The 20,052-nt window shown below is 37.9% G+C and overlaps 2 protein-coding genes across 3 annotated transcripts in view; both read right to left on the bottom strand.

Annotated features, from left to right (window-relative positions):
* Positions 1-10,118: 10,118 nt before the first annotated feature.
* clic1 (chloride intracellular channel 1) lies at positions 10,119-14,991 on the bottom strand. The gene is made up of 7 exons (XM_035681266.1): positions 14,833-14,991; positions 14,456-14,521; positions 13,112-13,221; positions 12,653-12,778; positions 12,123-12,229; positions 11,517-11,698; positions 10,119-11,381 (listed from the first exon to the last, which is right to left on the bottom strand). Exons 2-7 carry the CDS (start codon positions 14,495-14,497, stop codon positions 11,220-11,222), a joined length of 729 nt encoding a protein of 242 aa, XP_035537159.1. The 5' UTR covers positions 14,498-14,521; positions 14,833-14,991; the 3' UTR covers positions 10,119-11,219.
* Positions 14,992-18,191: 3,200 nt separating this feature from the next.
* LOC118342762 (ly-6/neurotoxin-like protein 1) overlaps positions 18,192-20,052 on the bottom strand; it is a 7,153-nt gene continuing 5,292 nt past the window's right edge. The window contains exons 1-3 of one of the 2 annotated variants that reach the window (XM_035681413.1): positions 19,957-20,046; positions 18,983-19,093; positions 18,192-18,543 (exon numbers count right to left, since the gene is read on the bottom strand). In XM_035681413.1, coding sequence (XP_035537306.1) covers positions 18,320-18,543; positions 18,983-19,093; positions 19,957-20,008 — 387 coding nt within the window. In that variant the 5' untranslated portion in view covers positions 20,009-20,046 and the 3' untranslated portion in view covers positions 18,192-18,319. Of the gene's footprint in view, positions 18,544-18,982; positions 19,094-19,956; positions 20,047-20,052 lie in introns of those variants that run through there. The other variant, XM_035681411.1, reaches the window with a different exon arrangement.

Raw genomic sequence — 20,052 nt, 5'->3', positions numbered from 1 at the left:
GGCTGATTCAGTAGCACACAATGCTGGTTAGGCTATAGGTTAGGCCTTTTAGCATGTGAAGGACTTAAATATACTTTATTTGAATGCAAATTCACAGTTCTTATGGTCTGATGTGATAGCCTGCAATAGTCTCCTTCCACTGGCTGCACCCGGCTATAAGTAGTTCCCCAGTCTTTGTTGTAGCTGCATTTTCTTTGTGGTAGTCTCTGCCTAAATCTGCATAGCTTGTGACTTTGTGGTGACTCGCAATTTCCCCTTAGCATACCAAAGCAAGGACAGGTCAATTTGCACTTGGTCACCCTACAGTAACTACCAATTTGGGGGTTTATGGGAAACTGTGACTGATTAAAGTGTTGAAACATCGAAGTTGCAGGTCAGAGAAATGGAGAACAGTTTAATTCAACTTTAGCTCACCATATTAACATGAAAATTTGAGCATACATCAACCTTTTTAAGCACCATGGATGAATCCCTACTTTTGCCACATATAAGCCTACCCTAACACCCCTTCCTTGTACTGAGACACTGAATTAATGAGGGATTGGAGTATTTATATGAGGTTTTTCAAGGATTAAGGACTCCAATAATCCTGATGAATTGTTTATGAAAGGTCAGATACTGTATCAGCAGCCCTGTCTCTATGCCTGTATCTGCCTTTTAAAACATAAACCTGGACAGTCTGCTGTGAATCAAGTAAGTCAATATTCTTCACCTCTCTCACAGTGGTCTAAATAAATGGCTCCATTAACCTTATCAGGTTCACAGCTGATTCATTTTAGCAGGCTGTCTAAACAGTGTAGAGCTCATTGGCCTCTCCTTCTGTTCAAAGTCATCGTAGATTAAAGCCTATATACTCTGCCATCGTCTGTTTCTGTCTGCGTGGCTCGACCAAAAACATAATCTGGCTTTTCCTGAAATGTGGGTCAAATGATGTTGGACACTGTTGAGATTGTTGGATAAACAGGTTGCCTCATCAGACGCTAAAGAAAAAGCTCTGCGTAGTTTGAAACAGCAGTCTTCTGAATTGTGTTTACAATTAATTACTAATCAAACTTTTTTTTATGGTTGACATTTGGCGACTGATGTTTGGAAGTTTGTACTGGAGGGATGTAAACATGCATAAACACGTCCTAGGTAACAGATGGCTGTGGTTGTGTATATATACATATGTGCACTTGAGTGCATGTGTGACTACTTTTCTGACTCATAAAGCAGCACAATATTCCCTTCTACTGACTAGACTGAGTTACTGCAGCCAAAGTTGTTCATCAGTTCATATGCGGAGGCAACTCAGTGACAAAGAAAATAAATATCTCTGTGTATTTCTGTGCAGAGGAAGAAAAAGAGGCAGAAAATGTGAGGTTGATGTAATAGTAGAGAGAAATGTGGAGGGATGGAGGATGGGAGGTAGAGGGCACAGACAGGATTAAAGAACACCATCTGTCCACTGAGATCCTTCAGCCAGTACACAAAACATCCCCGTCAAATATAGCATCAGCAGGTTTACCACACAAGCACTGTCTACTCCACTTCCCCCACAATTCAAATTTTATAAAGCGTTTCTCCTCAGCTACAGTTTTTAAATTCTTTATTTTACAACATACAAACAGGCAGCTCATGCAAAGCTGAAACATGGAGATAAAACACTTTTATCTAACAGTAGTGAACTGATTTAAGGTTTCATTCTGCAGTCCTTGACAAAGTGAACACAAAAAAGAGTCAACAAATCAGAAAAATGTGTAATATAACACACTGTACAACTGTAACACACTCACTGTAAATTCACAACAGAGAAGCATGTTTGGATACTTTCACACCAAACTCTATTCAAAAATCTATTGCTCGATCAACAAACACAAATAATTCAAAGAATGTCACAAGTCAAAGATGCCTAACAACATTTATGAAATGTCAACGCCCACTGATCATTTCGGCATACAGCATGCTGATCTTTGTCAGAAACTTACACGTTAAACAAGACGAATGAAAGAAAATGTTTCATACTGTTTGTCTGAACTGGCAGGAGTTTTAAGGGAGTTTTTTTTTTTTTTTTCAGGCTACTGGCTGTGTAATTAATCAACTGGTAAACAGCTTATTCAGTCTGAGCCAGCTTGGCTGACACTATCACAAGACTGCTGTCAGCAGACCATCCTGGATGCTGCCCTCACGTCTCCTATTACGCCCTAAGGATAATTCAGTTAAACTGGCTCGATCTCCAACTCACTGACTCTGCTGACTTTCTCTCTCTCTCTCTCCCTGTTTCTTTCTCTGTCGAAGACGCTGACTCTTTCTCCATTATGCTGTTTTTTATTGCTGTCTGTCTTCTTTGCACCATTTTAACTGCTGTCTTACACACACACACACACACACACACACACAATGTCTTATTTGGACTCAAATAAAGGGTTGGATTTCTTACATGCAACACCACTGAGAACAAGACTGTATCCACAACTGTAGAAATAGGAGCAGGAAGCGTGTTTTTAAATTTGATCTCTAAACAGCAGTTTAACACTCTGGAGTCCAGGTTTATTTTGGTTAATTCTTCTCTTTGTTGCCTGTTTTTACCCCACATGCATGGTATTCTTCTTTTCAGCAAAAACTCAACTTTACAGCTGTCTCATCATTTTTTCAATTTTACAAAGTTTAAAGCTGCCCAGAAACCCCAAATACATGAAAAATAACACTGCTGATATAAAAATGTGCATAACGTTTAGCAATAATCACTTAAAATAATCTTAGAGAACAGTTGTGAAAAAAATCGTTGATGATGATATTCTGCTTGAACTCCTTTACAGTGATGTCAGAGGTCATCTTATTCGGCTCTATTACACACTCTCTGTCTCTAACTTCCTCTAAACGTGCCCTCAGTGACTGTCCTTTTAATTAATTAATCACTGTGTAAAGATGCTGTTGTTGTAAAGTGTCGCTTTCTGTAACTTAACTCAAAACACAGATCTCGTTCGTATGCTGTCTTTAACCATGTCAGCTGCACATAATTAACTCTCCAAATTAAATTAGAGGTTTTTGGGAGGAGACACTGACTGCCTGAGTAATATGGGGTATTCAAATGAAGGCCTATGACAAAAGATAGAAGACAAGAGTGACATAAAGAGAAAAACTCATAGATGACCTCAGGGTGCTGACTTACAAAGCACATTTTTACCACTTTATCAGCTTAATACTAAACACAGCAGAAGTAACGTGGAAGAAACAGTGAGGAACAGACCGAGGGTGTGCACTTCAAAGACGAGGAGAAATTTAATTTGGGAATGAGTTGGGGGACGTATCGAATCAGCAGCAGCAGTTAGTTTGATGACAGAGCTGTAACGTTCCCCCGAGACGAGATTTTTGGACATTCTTGAAAAGTTACCTGTAAACAATTTAAGGACTTCTTACTGGAAGAATCATGTCTCGTGCACAACTTCTGATTGTACTCCTACTGTGTTGTCTACCTTTGGCAGGTATGTACGACACACAAAGAATTCAATTGTTACAAGAGGACATTTAAACAGTGTTTTCAGTGACGTGTCTAATTTCTTCTCTATTTAAGGCAAAACTGAAATGTTTAAATGTGCTAAGATTTAGAAAAACTTGTTTGTGCACAAAAGATGAAAAAAGTAATTTAGTGTAATAACATTGCCTCCATACTGGGTGTTGTTCTTCTTTTTAAAATAATCATTTCTAAGGATTTATTCCTGCTAAAGTGTGCATCAAACTGGTATGACTTTATGAGTCAAAGATCATTATGGCATTATTTTACATTTTGCAAAATGTCTCACAATCTGATCAGACTCATACATTTTCCAGCTGATATACTGAACAAAATTAGCTTATCAAAGATAAATTAGTGTTGGCATATATAGAAACAGTGTCTGTATGACATAGTTTGTCTGCAGAGAGCCCTGACAGGTTTATAATAATAAGTTTATAATGGGACGATACAAGATATTATCACACGCGATAATAAACACTCAGATAAGTATATCGTGGTGAATTTTCATTATCGTGATAACCGTGATTATCCTCATATGGTTTGACTTGAAAAAGCTGTTTAGCTCACTATTGTACAGTCCTATATTGATTTCCTGATTTATTTTGAATTCTATCTACAAGCAAGAGCCTGCATCTTTTTCACCATGTCTTTCACCATGGCTGAGATGGGGTGCATATTGTTGGTGTTCAATCTGTGATACAATAAAATATTTGTTTCTTAACAAAATCATAGGTAAAGTGATTCCACTATTGTTTTAGTACTATTTTTTAAGAATATTTTGATGATTACCACAATATCATTAATCGCAGTTATTTTGACCAGGAAAATCATGACATGAAATTTTCATATCGTCCCATTCATTGTCAATAGATCATTCTGTGTTAGAATTGGTCTGAAAAATGCAAATCTGGCTCACAGAAAGTTTCTGATGAATAAAAAACCACTCCCTGGTCAGTTTCTGTTGTCTTTATTTGAATATATTTATTATAGTGCTGGAACCAGGAAGCAGAACTCTGCTGCTGCTTGATTAAAACACTCCCACTGGGATAGATATATCTAAGAGAACAAGGTGGAGAGGCGCGCATGACTCTTCTCTATCTTTGTCTTTTGATCTAAACACTAAAATCCAGTCAGAACCAGTTACCAAAACAAGCATCAAGAAAATGAGACACCCAAAGGTCTTCTAATCTGTACAACTAAATAGTCTAAACATTCATAGATGTCAATGTTGCAATGATATACATTGCAGTAATTTTCTACTAGTTTCCTTTTTATAATTATTTTCTCATTGTTCCCCTCAGCCTGTTTGACCTGTTACACCTGTGTATTCCCCTCCATCTCTCCTCTGGACTGCTTCAAGTTTCCTCAGGAGTGCCCAGCTGGGCAACGCTGCCTGTCTAGTACTGCGATTGGAAGACGGGGTGAGATCCAGACCTCTGTGTGTGTGTCAGTTTATTTCTGTGTCTGTAGATGAGATTATTTTCTGAGAATCTAGGGCATGATGGCCACAAATTGGCAGACAAAGCCTCATTGTACAGAACATTGTCTGGGAACAGATTTGAGAAATGGCTCTGTGCTGCAGCACGCTGGATTTGAAGAAAAAACATTGGTTATTAAGTCAAAACTCTGACTTTGATCTTTAATTTAAGGCTGTTTACAACCACCAATGAAGAACTAAGTAGAAACTATTGTCCTTTTTGTAGTAAGTCTTCCACTGCTCACCTAATTCAGGCAAAATTATCTTAAAGCTGCATTTAAATCTAATCCAATTTTATTTTAAATCCAGTTCTGAGAAGAAAGTTTATTGAGTTATCTGGAAAACTTTGCATAGAAAACCCAAGAAGCTCTCAAATCTAGAACAAAGACTTATTTTAAAATAACTGGCTTAAGTCAGCAAAGTCATCCATACAATATTTTCTTACAGAGCCAAAACAATTAAAAAAGAAAACACACTTTGTGCAAATGTTTACTGTGTGATCTCTGTGTGTTGCTGCTCTAGACACTAAAATAATAAGAATTGTTTCCAGGGCCTTCTAACAAGCTTGATCCTCCCTCGACTCCACAAGTGTAAAAGACAAAAGGAGACAAAAGAATGACTCAGTGGATCAGAGCTCAGCACCATGTCTCATCAGGCTGGTTGTCAGCTCACTAATGCCTGTGATGCCATCAAATTATCCCTAAAAATAGCTCTGTGGGTGGGGCGAAACGTCACTGTGTCTCATCAGAGGCTAAAGCCCACCTTTTATTTTTTTTACATGCACCTTAACCCATAAATGCTCGGACAGTTTTCAATGTGGGAAGAGTAGTTGAGAAAAGTGATGATAGACTTTCAATAACGTGATATCACCTGGCTCAGAACTCATTCAACATTATCCACCTTTTACAATTTGGTAAATAACAAGAAAAGCAGCCAAAACGCACTCACATTCTTCATCAGCATCAATATTATGGCAAATTGAGACAGCGTAGGAATATCTTTTTATCAGCAGGGATTCCCAAACCCTCACAATAGATGCACATTAGAGCCCCAATTTGAAAGGAGTTTCTCTTGAGGGATCCCCTCTGGGTATTTTTATTTTATTTCCATGTTTCAGGATTATAAAGTCATTCATAGTAAATCAATGGTCAAACTGGAATCACTATAAATCACAATCAATAAAAACCCTATTTCTTTCCTTGTTGTTCAAACTTCCAAAAAATGTAATAAAAGTTAAAATATTCCTTCTTTTGCTTGGGACCTCCTAGAACCCACTCAAAGACCCCTGTTGTCCCCATGACCCCCCTGTTTTAAAACCATGTTATTTAAAGCTCTGGCCCAGTATATTTAACATTTAGCAAACATTATTAAAAACATTTATAAACATTTATTAACTGTCTGTTAATAGTATTTCATTGTGACACTGGTGATTTAATCCCTGGTCTGTTTCCACTCGTTAGGAATTAATTTACTTCAAAAACACGAGTTGTTAGAGACTCCTGTAGGTTTAACGAGGTAAATAAACCGTTTTAGGGTTGACCAAATGCAATAGACACACTATAAACAAACTTGAAGACACTCGTTAACGGAAAGGCTCCAAACAACCCATAATGCAACAGTCTATTCAAAAAGAATATCTGCTGTTAAATGTCTAATCCTAAAATATAACACGTTTTTAAATGCAATTTCCAGTACAAAATAAAATAAAATTATGGCATTTCTTTGCCCCTCCATAGATTTGTTTAACCATGTTCTATTTCAAAAAATAAACCCTTCTCTCCTTTCTCATGTCTTGTAGGCGCACTACAAGTATACGATAGTACGAGAAGAGCTGCCGCCACTCTTCTCAGTGTGATGTGAGCTGGGACAGAAATACGCCTCGGCGCCTCTACTTCAACTACACCAACAGTCTGCTGTGATACGGACCGCTGTAATGGGGCCTGCCCGTCCATTGCTGCCCTCAGCTGGCGAGGCAGCTCGCTCTCTGCTGCTGCCTGCACTCACTCTCCTGGCCTGCAGCATCAGAAGGGGTGGGGGGTGTGGGGGATGTCTACACGGGGTCAAGCTGTAGGGTTTGAGAATCCCTGTTTTTAAATAAAGTGTGACCAGAAAATGATATGAGTTTTCAGAAGCGAATATGATTTTATTAGTTTGATTCAATTCAATTTGACATTACATTACAAATCTGTCAAGACCTCAATTTACCAAATCAGTAAAAATAACTTATATGACACCAAACTATATCTCACCTCAAGGTCTATTTTCCATTCGGGATTAAAATGTGGTTCAAAGTTCAGTGTTGATTCTGGAAAACAGCAGCCGACAGAACAATCCAGACTAAAGGTCCAGTATGTAGCTGTTCTGGAGCTTTTGACCAGGTGTCCCACTTTGTGTGGGACTGCACAGCACTATTTATCTCTTGTCCCACATGTTGACCCTTTAAGTCCCAAAACTTTCTCCTTTCTCTCCTTTGCTGAGAGGGACAGAGCAGAACTGAAGGGTGTAGTTACACTTTAAGTTCAAAAGTTCATTTTTGACCTTGGAAACGGAAGACAGTTTGCCACTGGAGACCACGTGATACGATAGAAAGCTCCAGAGCAGAAACTAAATCGACCTTGAAATGAGACGGTTTAGGCAAGAAGGAGCTTTTACACAAACATGAATGAGAGGCTGTTAAAATACTCAACTGGGAATTTAAACATCTAAATTTCCATGTCAAATGGGTGAAAGCTCCAGAAAAGATACTAAATGGACCTGATTGTTTTAACAACTTCTTTGAAACTCTTTTGTTTTGGACAATATCCTTAGTTTGGCCATGTATCAGTTTTTTACAAGTTACATTGACGATGACCCGATAATGATGCTAATAAAACTTAAACTACAATGAAAAGTTGCCGTCTCAGTATTATTCTTGTTATCTGTGCTCTACTTAAACCTTATTAGCTATGTATGTACGTATTATTTGTTTGCACCTTTTTGTGTCCCTTCGTCTTGACCATCTCCATGTTGTTACCCTTGACAACGGTTAAAAAGTAAATAAAAACACATCAATCACTGGTTGATTTATTATCAAGATATTTTTTATTGGGATATTAATACGCGTGTCTTTGTAAGAGCTTTAAAGTACAAAATACATTTCAGCGGTGCTGTTAGTTTGATTGTCTTCATTGTTAGATCTACTGCTTTAGTATCCACCCCTAAGCATGGAAAAAGACAGAAAAAAGGCTAAAATATTTGTAAGGAGTTGCACAAGGGTAGGAAAAGCAATATGGGTCTCATGACAAAGAAAATACATGTATATGAAGATTTTAAAAAAATAGTTAAAAGACAGAGAAGTGAAAAACAAACGAATGAAAGTAACATTTTAAAGAATATATCAAGTTAAATGGTCCCTGAAATTGTCCTATAGTTAGAAATTATTCTGACACGATCCCTTTAAACGTTGGTCCATTTTAGAAAATAGATGAAATCCACAACAATTCAGTCAAATAAAATATCTCTTTGATCCAACACTGTCACACCTCTCAGTTCATAAGGGAAGGATTTAACTTGTCTGATTCAAATCAAGAAAAGAAAAGAAAAATAACCAACTGTGCTCACACTGGACGTATAATCAAAGTCTGTGTACAAGACTGTCTTTTCAAACACTTTAAATTGCACTTGGGTTTCATTTTGTTTCACCCTGATCTGAGAGACACATAATGAGGCAATCTTGAGCTCACAACAAAGATGCTCACACCACTACCTGCTGTATAAATCAAGTGTTAATCGCAAACAGCCTCTATAAATGTTAATTTGCATAGCGCCGTTAAGTTAATACAATCCTCCTGGTACAACAGTCGGACGAGGCGTTGTTATTGGTTCCAGTTCTTCCCAGCGGTTCAATTTCAAGTCACTTTTACAAGAATTTTCAGACTCCCAAGAGTGTATTAATCCAACTGATAACACAATACGGCTAAGTGCAATCACTAAATATACATGTTTTTGATTTAATGATAAGTCAGGTGATATTACATATTTTTTCTAATTGTCAACAAATCCAAGCTTTGAGTCTTGACTCCCAAATACACTGTCCTTCTATAAATACCCATTAGTGCAACAAATGTGTATTGATTTAGGACTGACGGGGCGCAGTGAGCTATGACATAATGTCTTGTTGGTTTTGCTCTTTGTTGACAATAAGAAGATTATAGAACATTACCAGCCTTATCCTTCAATTAATAACAAGCAACAATCTAAAGCTGCGAGTTCTATTTTCATTTCAAACGTGCAGTTTATATTTAACTTCTTGCTGTTCCTTTTTTTTTTACCCATGCAACACAACAGGCCTTGTGTCCCCGAGCTACTAGAGGAGGCAGGAGTGCTTTCTGTGTAGCAATTTAGCAATTAACAAGAGCCTTTACTTCCTTACCCACAGCACCTTGAATACAATCACAACCTGATATCTCTCTTTTATATGACACTTAAAAAGGATCCTTCATACATGACAGGCAAAACAAAATAAATTGTTGGCAAGGAGCCCTGACAGCAGATCACAAACAGCCCTGGTAATCTTGAATAATCCTTCACGCCTGCCGTGGGAGCACAGAAAGGGGAAGCCCAAGTCTATTGAAATAGTTTCCTGTCTCTGTAACTGTTTGCAGCTCTGCCTCCCTAAAGCAAATTGCGATCTGCGATCTGCAGGCCGGGGGGAGAAAGCACCCCCTTTCCTCTGCGAGGTGCACTAAGGAGAATACGAAACCGTTCAAAAAGGAGTTGGCTTGTAGTCCTTAAGTGTCAACGGCGTTGTTTCGAATAATAAAGTCAATACAAACCACAAAAGACACTTTGGCAGGTGAGCTGGCGCTAGTATGCGTTTGTCACCATCACAAAACCCATTTCCTTAATACCAAGTCTGAAAATGAGAGTTGAATCAGCTTGTGTGATGCTTGCAAGGTACTAGTGAAAGTTTAATCTGGTAGGCAGCTTTGTGTATGAACCCCCCCCGCCCCCTCCCCTCAAAAAAAAAAACAACAAAACAACAACAATATACTTGGAGCAAACTTCATCAATTTCCAACTTTACAGTGCTGTATCTACTGATGTGAAACTGTACAAACAAGGCTTGTAGTTTTAAGTGTGTGAAAATGTCAATGGAGTGTGAGTGGTGTGTGCTTGTGTGTGTGTGTGTGTGTGTGTGTGTGTGTGTGGCTGTGTGTGTGTGTGTGTGTGTGAGCCTGCAAGCAAATTGGTCAACAAGTTACCAGGAGTTCATTAAATCATGGAAAGCTGAATTACCAGGAAAACTTGGTAGATATGAGGGCAGTCAACAAGCTTGTTAGCATAATAAATTAAGAAAGAGTTGACTTTTTGTGTGCATGTTTGTTTTTTTACATCAGCTTATCTGATTTCTGTGCTTCCTCATCTTCTTACTGACATAAAGGATCCACGAGGCAAATAAAAGGTATCCCTCGCTGTAAATAATTTTGATGTGGTTCAACTTAATTTGCTGCCTTACAAATGTGAGCTGAAGGGTTATTAAAGTCTTATATAAAAGTTGTTGAGTCAAGTTAACTAACCTTGAGAAAACATGTTTAATAAGCTTAAGATATTAAGTTGAACCAACAATGAACATTACAAACAGGTTTATTTTTACATTTTCTTAGTTTGCAGAGTCAGTTGTTCATTTCTGTGTATTAGAGACACAAGTTTCAATCATATATTTTGCCTTCAAATGAAAAAATAAGGGCCTCAGGCACTCTCAAACAATGCATGCTGGGAAGTCTGCTAATATGCTGATCATGTTTCTTTAGAAACGTCATTTAATGAGTCAGAACTTTGTTAATTAACTCATCATTTCAAGTCAAAATACTTCAAGTTAGAAGAACTTGTGTTTTTAAGTCCTGAAATGATCAGAAAATACAAACAAAAGTTTAATTAACTTGAAATAAATACAACTTGTATATTTATGTTAATGTTAAAAGATTAGTTGATTCCACTAAAATCCTTTTACAGTGAAAACTACATGAATAACCCTCTCTAAAACAAACAACAGTGTAACCTATCAGAATGATCTAACATTATAAAAGATGATATCAACTTTTAAAGCTGCAAAAAAATTATCTCACAGATGCAACGAAAGCCTCCTGAGAAACAGATCGACCACGTTGCTTGCAGAGTGAACGCTCAGCGTGTGCAGGTGAGTATGTGTGTGTTGTGCTTTTGTATGTTGTTCTGCTGGTGTGTTCTTGTGCATCCTGTTTTCCTCCTACTTGAGAGCCTTAGCTACAGAGAAGTAGGCGATGTGGATCTCCTCGTCAACTGGGCAGGTGGAGGAAAACTCCTCCCTGGCGTACGCAGCGTTCAGGTACCTCCAGAGGTTTGTCAGAGACTGAGGGATTTCGAAGTTTCGGTATTTTAAACACACCACCTGGGGAGAGAAAAGGAGAAAAAGTGTGAGAGAGACACAATCAACAAAACGTGACTAGTTTCACACCAAAACATGAACCTTATAATGAATTCCTCCCAGGCCCTCCATGCTGCACAGCTTGAAACAGAAGATTACCTTCATGATGTGGAGCTTAGGCAGCAAGTTGCAGTCAGCCAGAGTAAGCTCTTGGCCGTCCAGGAAGGGGCGGGACGAGGAAGTGACTTCATCAGCGCTATTCTCGTCAATCTCATCAGGAAGTGGGGAGCCGAGGTAGTCATCCAGCTTTTTTAGAGCTTTCAGCAGACCTTTCTCTAGATCTGAGCACATGTGCATACACAGAAACAGTCAAATACAGTGTTTAATCAAAGCTAAATGGATAGTTTGCACCCTGATTTCAGACTAAAGCAATTCTTTTTTTTTTTTCATTGTTTAAAATGGCTGAAATGACTGAGTGAGTTTTGGTTTACAGAATTAACCGAGTACATTAAATAAGCGCACAGTTTTCACCCAACAACACTGACATTTCCAATAAGATCACCCGAAACAGAGAGCAGAAGGTGACCTCTTTGCACTGAGGCAGAAAAGCTCAGACCATAATGTTATTAACGGACGCTCCCTGCTGGTTTCCTGTCCATCACAGAAACACAGAAGGAACTGCGACAGAAACCACCACCAAAAATAAAACATGGTCTACTAAAAAATGAACAAAAACACAATTAGATTATTATTAGATGCACTTACTCTCATTGGCCTGAGGGTTTGAGTTCTTGACGTAAGCGGAGAATTTGGAGAAAACATCCATGCCCGCTGTGTTGGACTCTGGGTTACGAGCGGCCATACGAGGATACCTAAACGCACAGAGAGGTGGGTGATGATTCACATACGATCATCACATCACAAACAAAAATACACACGAATGAAACTTGCATGAAATGTGAACTGTTAAGAGCTCAGATCAAGAGGGTTCATACAGGATGACACAAAAACTGCGAAAATAGCAATTATTTTCATTATGTATTAACCTGCCAGTTCTTTTCTCAGTTCATTCATTAAGTGCTTAGACTACAAAATGTCAGAAAACATTGAAAAAAAGCCTAAGATGAGATCTTCAAATGCTTGTTTTGTTCAACAAATTACCCAGGTTTGATATTTGGGTTTGAAAAATTACTTAAACACTTTTCTATTAATGGACTAATTGTTTCAGATCTAAAAAATAAAAAAACCCCACCAAAATAAAACTGATTTGTAAAACAGACAGTTGGAGCAATTACTTCGGAGGGGCGAGATTTTCCTCCAGGAACTCCTCAATCTTGTTGGTGTCGGTTTTCACCTCGCTGCCGTACAACAGGAAGGGAGGCTGGGCACCTGGAGCCAGGTCCTTCAAGATGTCTGGCTTCCTAAAGTTGGATGGAAATAAAGAAAAGTCAGAAACAGACATCCAGGAAAAGATATAGAGGGTTAAACAGCAGAAGGGGAGATTAAAGAAAAAGGGAGGAAGGAAAGGAAAATGAGAAAAAAAAAAAAAACATAAAACCACAGGAAATTACTCGTCATGTTTGCAACTAATGCCAGAGCGGCTTTACATCTTTTAACACTCAGTATCTGGAAGAAATGCCCCCTGTTCCTTTACTGCACGGTACATTTGGGAGCTTTAAAACAGTCGGCGGACATTCCTCTGTTGTGCCCAAAGCCAAACCACCGGCACACATGTCCAAGTCGAGTGTTTTCACCTCTTCATATCCACTGTGGTGACGTCAAAGGTGACTCCTTTCAGCCACAGCACCATGAAGAGACGCTGGGAGAAGGGACAGTTGCCGATGCTCTGACCATCGCTGCCCGCCTGGAATACAAAAAAAAACCCAGAGAAAATGTGCATCATTTTATATCATTCCTCATGCAGAGGCACAGATAGGGAAGAGGGGGGTATGTAATGAGTATTGCTGTTATTTTACATTATTTAGTCTATAAAATGTCAGAAAATAGAGAATAAATCTGTTTTTCAAAATCACAATTTTCTAAAACACAACATTTAAATGTCTTGTTTTGTCTGACCAATTAGTCATAAACACAAATATAACCAGTTTTATTATCACTCCTTTATCAACTATTTGTTTTATTACATCATAAACTGGCTATGTTTGGTTTTCTACTGTTGTTTTGGAAAAAATACGCTTTTTTCAGACAACAAACCGGGCTCTGTAAAATGGCATTTTTCAACATTTTCTGACCATTTCATGTTTCATTTCAAATAAATAGTAGATTAATACACAACAAAAACCATCATTATCTCCAGCGATTTACACAACATGATTTATTCTTGCATTCAAGTTGAGCAGGAAATGATCATACAGCTTTAAAATGTTCCCCATACAGCAGGCGGGAAGCCATATTTCATGTTCAGCCGCTATTTATCTCCACTGTGGGCTGAACAGCATGCAGAACAAACTTTTACATTGCATTTACAGTAAACCAGACCACCACTTACTTTCTGTTACCAAGGCCAGAATGAAACTATACCTATGTTTCCTGTTAATTAAAAGGTATCGAATGTCATTGCCTAGAAACCAGGATTTAGAGACGTTACAACAGCATCTTTCACCCCATAAGAAGACGAAGGGGGGGGGTCGTGCACATGTTCACATGTTCATACAGAGGAATCATTATGGGAGACTTGTGTAAGACCATGAGGGGAGGCAGGGTAAGACATATTGGTTATATTAGAGCATGCTTTTTTGGCTCAAAGAAAATGAGATAAGCTTGCCTGGCCAACATACTAAATATAGATTAAAGTCGGCTGCCCATTATCTTAACGTGCACTTAATTAGATTAGTCTTACTGTCACTTATAAGCCCGGTGAGTCAGCAGAGGAGGGGGGGCTAACTAATATGAATTTAAAACGCACAAGGTGACATTAAGAGTGAGAGATAACGCTATCAGCTTGTGATAACAATTAACTGAGACTGCGGATGAAACGATAAGATAACCAACCCGTTAAATAAACCCATTTCACACAACGTCGCAGGGGCCCGGCGTCACTTTCTGGGTGTTTTCAAACTCATCACTGAGTCGCTTACCTTCACAAAAAGTTCAACTTTGGGCTGCTCGACGTCGCTCATCTTCACCTGCTGATGCACGAGGTCCTTTTATTTATTTAAAAGGGGTTAAAAAGGGAGAAACAAGACACAAAACAGGGGGTTAAAATACATATATGAGGCAGCAAAGTTACATTTTACACCCGAGAAACGAGTTCGAAACTCGGGCAGCCAAGCCCATCTTCCGCTGCAAAGTCCCGGTGAGCAAATGACAAATGACACATTGTAGCAGCTCCACAAGTGGCGCAAAACGCTACACAAAGCAAACCTCTCCCTTCCGAAAAAGCTCAACGTGTTCACTTGTAGCCACTTTTAAAGAGCTGCAGAGCCCCCCCTCCCAACAAAGACAAAAAACCGACCTTAAAAAGTTAGGAGTCTTGTCGCCTGTTCGCTGCTCCGCTGCTCGGTTCCCCTCCCAGTTCTCTCTCTCGCTGCTGTCTCTCCGTCGGACGCAGCTACACACACTCATCAACGCAGCTCCTCCATTTCCTGGTGCTGCGTGACGGCTTGAGCCCTCAGCAAATAAAGTGGCGTTCAAGAGCACACGGAGAGAGAAAAAAGGCGCGGGCTGCTTTGAAGTCGGCGGGGAGGAAGAGGAAGAAGAGACGGAGGACCCGTCCTTCATGGTAGATCCTTTATTTACAAAGTAAACAGTGTGAAGTTGTCGACGTCCCGTCCATCATTTGAACCTTTTAGAAGAGCTTTGAGTCTATAAACAATAAAAAAAAATGTGTCCATTCAGTTAGTGCCTACTTTTCTGTGAAGTTACTCCTTTGATTATTGTCTTCCTGTAAATAAATTACTATTATTTATTTATTTATTTTAATTTGTATGTTTCTTTTTATATATTATACTGCTGAAAGTTAGTTATATTATCCTTTTTCATTATGATGCTTTTATGTTCTATACTTTTTGACTTATGTCGGTTAAAAGTGACATTTACCAGCAAGAATTACTCCTTTGAATGTGTTATATTATTATAAAATATTATATTATTTAGTTCCAGTGTGTCACATTTAGGAGGATCTATTGGCAGAAATGGAATATAATGTCCATAGGTATGTTTTTTTTAGTGTATAATCACCTGAACATAAGAATAATCATGTTTTTGTTACCTTAGAATGAGACGTGTACAGACGCGGTACTATCTGACTCATATCATGTAAGTATATCATAAGTTATTTTATTAGCAGCAAAATTTACTTAAAGCAGCAAAAGTACTCAGTATGCAAAATTACCCCTTTCAGAGTGTTAAATTATGGAGCCTTCAACGTCCCGAAAGATGTAATTTTTTTTATCTGATGCCCACAGTTTGTACACACAAGTTATTAATAGCATAAGATTTATATACTTAGGTAGGAGTACATTTATTTAGTTACTTTCCAACAGTGGATACATGGTGAGGAGGGTGAAGGAGGGAAGATGAGGTGACAAAATACTTGGTAATATAAATATTTTCAAAAGAGAAAGTTAACATTAGAGACACCTAATGTGGGGTTCGCGAGCCATAGTTGGTCCGCCATAAGGGTTTATGATTTGTGAGGTAAAATGCTTTTTAAATATGTGGCCGATGATTGTTTTTACTGTGTGTGTTTTTATTGTGCAATTTTACGTTTTTTGCCCACAATGCAAAACACTGGAATAATAAAGTTAACTAACTAACCAACCAATCAATCAACTAAAGCTTAAACCGTCTTAAACCTACTAGTGGTACCACTGGTAGGCGGTGATGGAAACACTACCGCTTTTGTCCACAGGGGCCGCCAGAATCAACATAATGAAAGTTCCTTGTTGCTGCTTTAATTCTGAAATATAATGTGTGTAATTTTAATACAAGCAGTCAGGATTAGGCAGTTGGTGTGTCGTAATAGCAAAAACACATTGTATGTAGCTTGCATTTATTTATTTGTGAATATTTTGTTCAGAATTATGACTTTTCATAGTCTACTTTACAGTATGTATTGCAGTAGTGTAAACAACCAGTAGAGGGAAATATCGAGCTTTGATTTTTTGCTCTCAGGGGATAAACAAGACATGAAAAACTGTACTGAACCTGGTCCAGAAATCTGGAAAATCAATAAAATGTTATGAGGAAAGTCCTGCTGGGTTGCCAGTCCACTGAGCACGTAACACAGACAGTCAAAGGCTTAATTCAGATACAGTGTTCCCAGTCATGAATGCCCAAACTGGGATCCAGGGAGCTCCAGGAGTCATTGAGAAACTTCCAAAGGGAGAGTTTGAGTCTAAGTTAAATCTATTGAACCCACAAGAGCCAGACTACGTTTTTATTTTTCAATTTGAGGTCAGAAATGTTTGTTGGGATTTACTTTACAATTCAAAAACACAACTCAAAAAAACTAAGACCTAACATATAGTCCAGTATTCAATCCAGCTTTAGTTTAGTTTGATCATAAGATTTTTCTTGTATTTTATGTATTTATTCATTTACTCTTTCAAAAGCTCAAGAGGGAACTGTCTCACTTAACTTTGAGACAACATAGATGACAAGGCCTTAAACTTTCTGAATGATTTTTAAAACTAGTGTTTCAAAAGATCAGGAATGAACTTTAAATCTCATATTTGACCTGGAGAAAGTAAAAACTATAAATGTTCTTTTCAGTGTTTTTGCTAAAGTTGGGTAAAGCTGCGAATAATTGGGTACAACTGTTTTTTAATGGCAGAAAAATCAAAGCAGTCCGAGAAGGAATTTGAGATAATTAAGATATCAGTTGAGCAGTAGGGACTAACCCTCCAATATCATACTGTCTTCATCATATTAATTACTAAAACTAAGCCTATAAAAACATATTGTTATTCTAATATCATGTCTAAAGTATTCTTTGTGGTGTACTTTATTCAGTCTGGTTGTGTGCACTAGAGGGCATCCTTGGTTTTGAAATGGCGTGTCAGGTAAGGGCGGTGACACAGGGTTAATTAGACCATCAGGTGGCCTGTGGAGAAAACAGTAGCGCGCTGTAGACTGTATAGTTGGCAAGTGTTGACAACATGTCAGAGGAATGGAGGGGGGGATTTTGAAGTGAATTATCTATTCATTTTCCTAGAAATATTTTCATTTAGCTTCTCAGGATGCTGAGTTAAATCAGTGTCTTCCTCAATCACCTTTAATACGGCAGATGTTTACTGCAGTTTTTGTTTTATGGAAGATTTTATGACTATGATTTTATGCTCAGTGTCACTGAAAGTTTAATTAGTTAGTTCATAATAATGCATAAACTTACAATGACTTTCTCCTTTTTTTACTGTGATTTACAAGTACACACTGTTTTATTTATGCAAGAAAGTGGTTTTACCTTGTTTTTTTAATCAATTTTATCAGCTAAAAGATTATAAAATGTGTGTAAAATGTTGCTAATAACTATAAAATAGGCTTTAAATTATCCTGGCCACATTCAAATGAATGCAAAAACCATGAATGTCTTTAGTGTGATGTCACTTTATAGACTTTCTCTTAGCACACCCAACTCTGACATCATCCCTGCTTGGAAGGGGAAAGTGAAGTGAGGGATTTGTAATCTGCAACTACACAGCTAGATGCCACTAAATTCTACTTACTGTTCCTTTAAATTCTGGTGGTGAAATACTGAAGTGAATATTTATTTTTATGGCCTAAAAGTCGCATTTAAATAGAGTCTAAAATACTAAAATGCTGGAATAAACCCTAAAAAATGGCTGTATTTTATAATGATGACACAAGGCAGAAAATTATTGTTTTTATTCATTTCTTCAATATGTGTTAATACAACAAATCATATTAAATAGTAAAGTATTCTGAGTTATATAGATCCACTTAAAAAACTGTGTAAACAGAGGAATCGTAGTGTGAAACTACAGCTCCCACATGCCCCAAAGAGAGGACAGGATGGCAACACAGAGGGCCACAGTGAGAGGGAGCTGGACAGAAGTGGCTCCATTACACAGTTCTGTGGTACAACACTGGAAACTGCTGGTGTAACCAGCGCCCCCGATGCTACCAGTCAGCGTCTTCCCACACAGGTTTGAGTCCAGGCAGCCGCGGGTGTGCAGGGTGAGCTTCCCTGTACTGTTGAACTCTGGGAGGAAAACAATGCAAATGTAACAAATTTAAAGGGAGCTCATTTTAGGCAGTAGCAACTATAGCAACCCCAACAATTAATTTTCTCATTATTTTAGCTAAATTTCCCATCTTATATTACATTTAAACAAACAGATCTGAACCATCGACATATATAAAGATGGACGACATAACAGCTCTACAAAAGTGAAGCCAAAACATCTCAATTTAACCATGTGATAAAGTCTAAAGCTCCACAACTTTGAACCTCAAATATTATCACTTATACATATTGCTTGTCTTAAGTGAGTCTTAATGAGGATAGAAAAGGAAGTCCCAACTTTTAGTCATGATTTTCTTTGGTAATTTCATTATGTTCTGTTATACATTTCTATATGTTGTAGTGCAGCATTTGTATTGCATTCACAGCATTCACAGTGTTGTTGAGGTTTCCTTACGTATTTCTCCGGTGAAGCAGCTCTCAGTTGCATTGTCACATGTGACGTCGCTTCCAAACAGACACGTCCCAAATATACCAAGAGGGCACTGACGACAGGTCAGGCATTGTGCTGTTCGACGAAACAGAGAGAAACATTATCAGATGAACAGTAACTCACTCAACAGCATATTTGAAGATTTCTTAGTGTTCAACAGCACCAGTAAATATGTGCTGGTTTCTCTACCTACCAATACCTGTAAAGCTAGTAACTGGTAATGTGATCTCCTTTGTTTAATGCTTACAAAAAACATGGTTGTATTTGTGCTTGACTATTTCTTGGGTGCAGTTACTTCCTGGATTTTGTTGCTAGCTGTTTCCCCTGTTTCCAGTCTTTGTGCTAAGCTCAAATCATCAGAAGCAGATCAGAAAATACTTTAATAATACACAGGGGGAAATATTTTCGTTAAACGACTCCAGATATTACAAACGGCATATGTATTACAAACAACATATATATATATACATATGTATATGTATATATATACATATATCATCATTGTAACTGTGGAATATAAATTATTCATTTTTAATTTAATTCTCTGTATTAGACGTGTGGTAATTGGACCAGATACTTGAGTGAATGTCATTAAGCTGCAGCAGTAAAATCACCTGAGACTTAATCATGAACGGCAGTAAATATAAGCACTCATCTTTATTTTTGTTTGTCTCAAGTAATGAGCCTGTTGTACTGGGTGCAGACATTTCTTATGAGTACATTCCTCCTCAAATTATAGTGTTAGATGGTCATAGCACTTAGTTCATACAGGAAAAAAAAAAGTTTAAATATGAAAAGTTATGATATGAAAGACACAACAATAAGAATTAAAGTGAATAAAGGCATAGTAAATGCACGTAAATCCTCCATTTGTTTAACTCTAGGTCTATTGATTCTCTCATTTAAACCTCAGGAGTTCAATATTATTTTAAACTTACCCGCTGCGATGAAGGCACTCAGGACAATCACTGCTTTGAAGAAGTTATTCATCTTCCTGGGGTTACAAGGTTTAACAGATTCTTTCCTAGAAAATG

This window comes from Morone saxatilis, unplaced genomic scaffold (assembly GCF_004916995.1).
Source record: "Morone saxatilis isolate NCDOM2014 unplaced genomic scaffold, NCSU_SB_2.0 Contig9, whole genome shotgun sequence".
NCBI classification, from domain to species: Eukaryota; Metazoa; Chordata; class Actinopteri; family Moronidae; genus Morone; species Morone saxatilis.
This window is presented reverse-complemented; position numbering and strand designations above follow the sequence as displayed.

Bases quoted from the DNA above. Each gene is read 5' to 3' on its own strand.
- clic1 (XM_035681266.1), bottom strand. From the start codon at position 14,497: ATGAGCGACGTCGAGCAGCCCAAAGTTGAACTTTTTGTGAAG. The intron at 13,222-14,455 runs GTAAGCGACTCA...TTTGTATTCCAG, and splicing joins AAGTTGAACTTTTTGTGAAG to GCGGGCAGCGATGGTCAGAG. The intron at 12,230-12,652 runs GTAATTGCTCCA...CTGTGCGTTTAG, and splicing joins GAAAATCTCGCCCCTCCGAA to GTATCCTCGTATGGCCGCTC.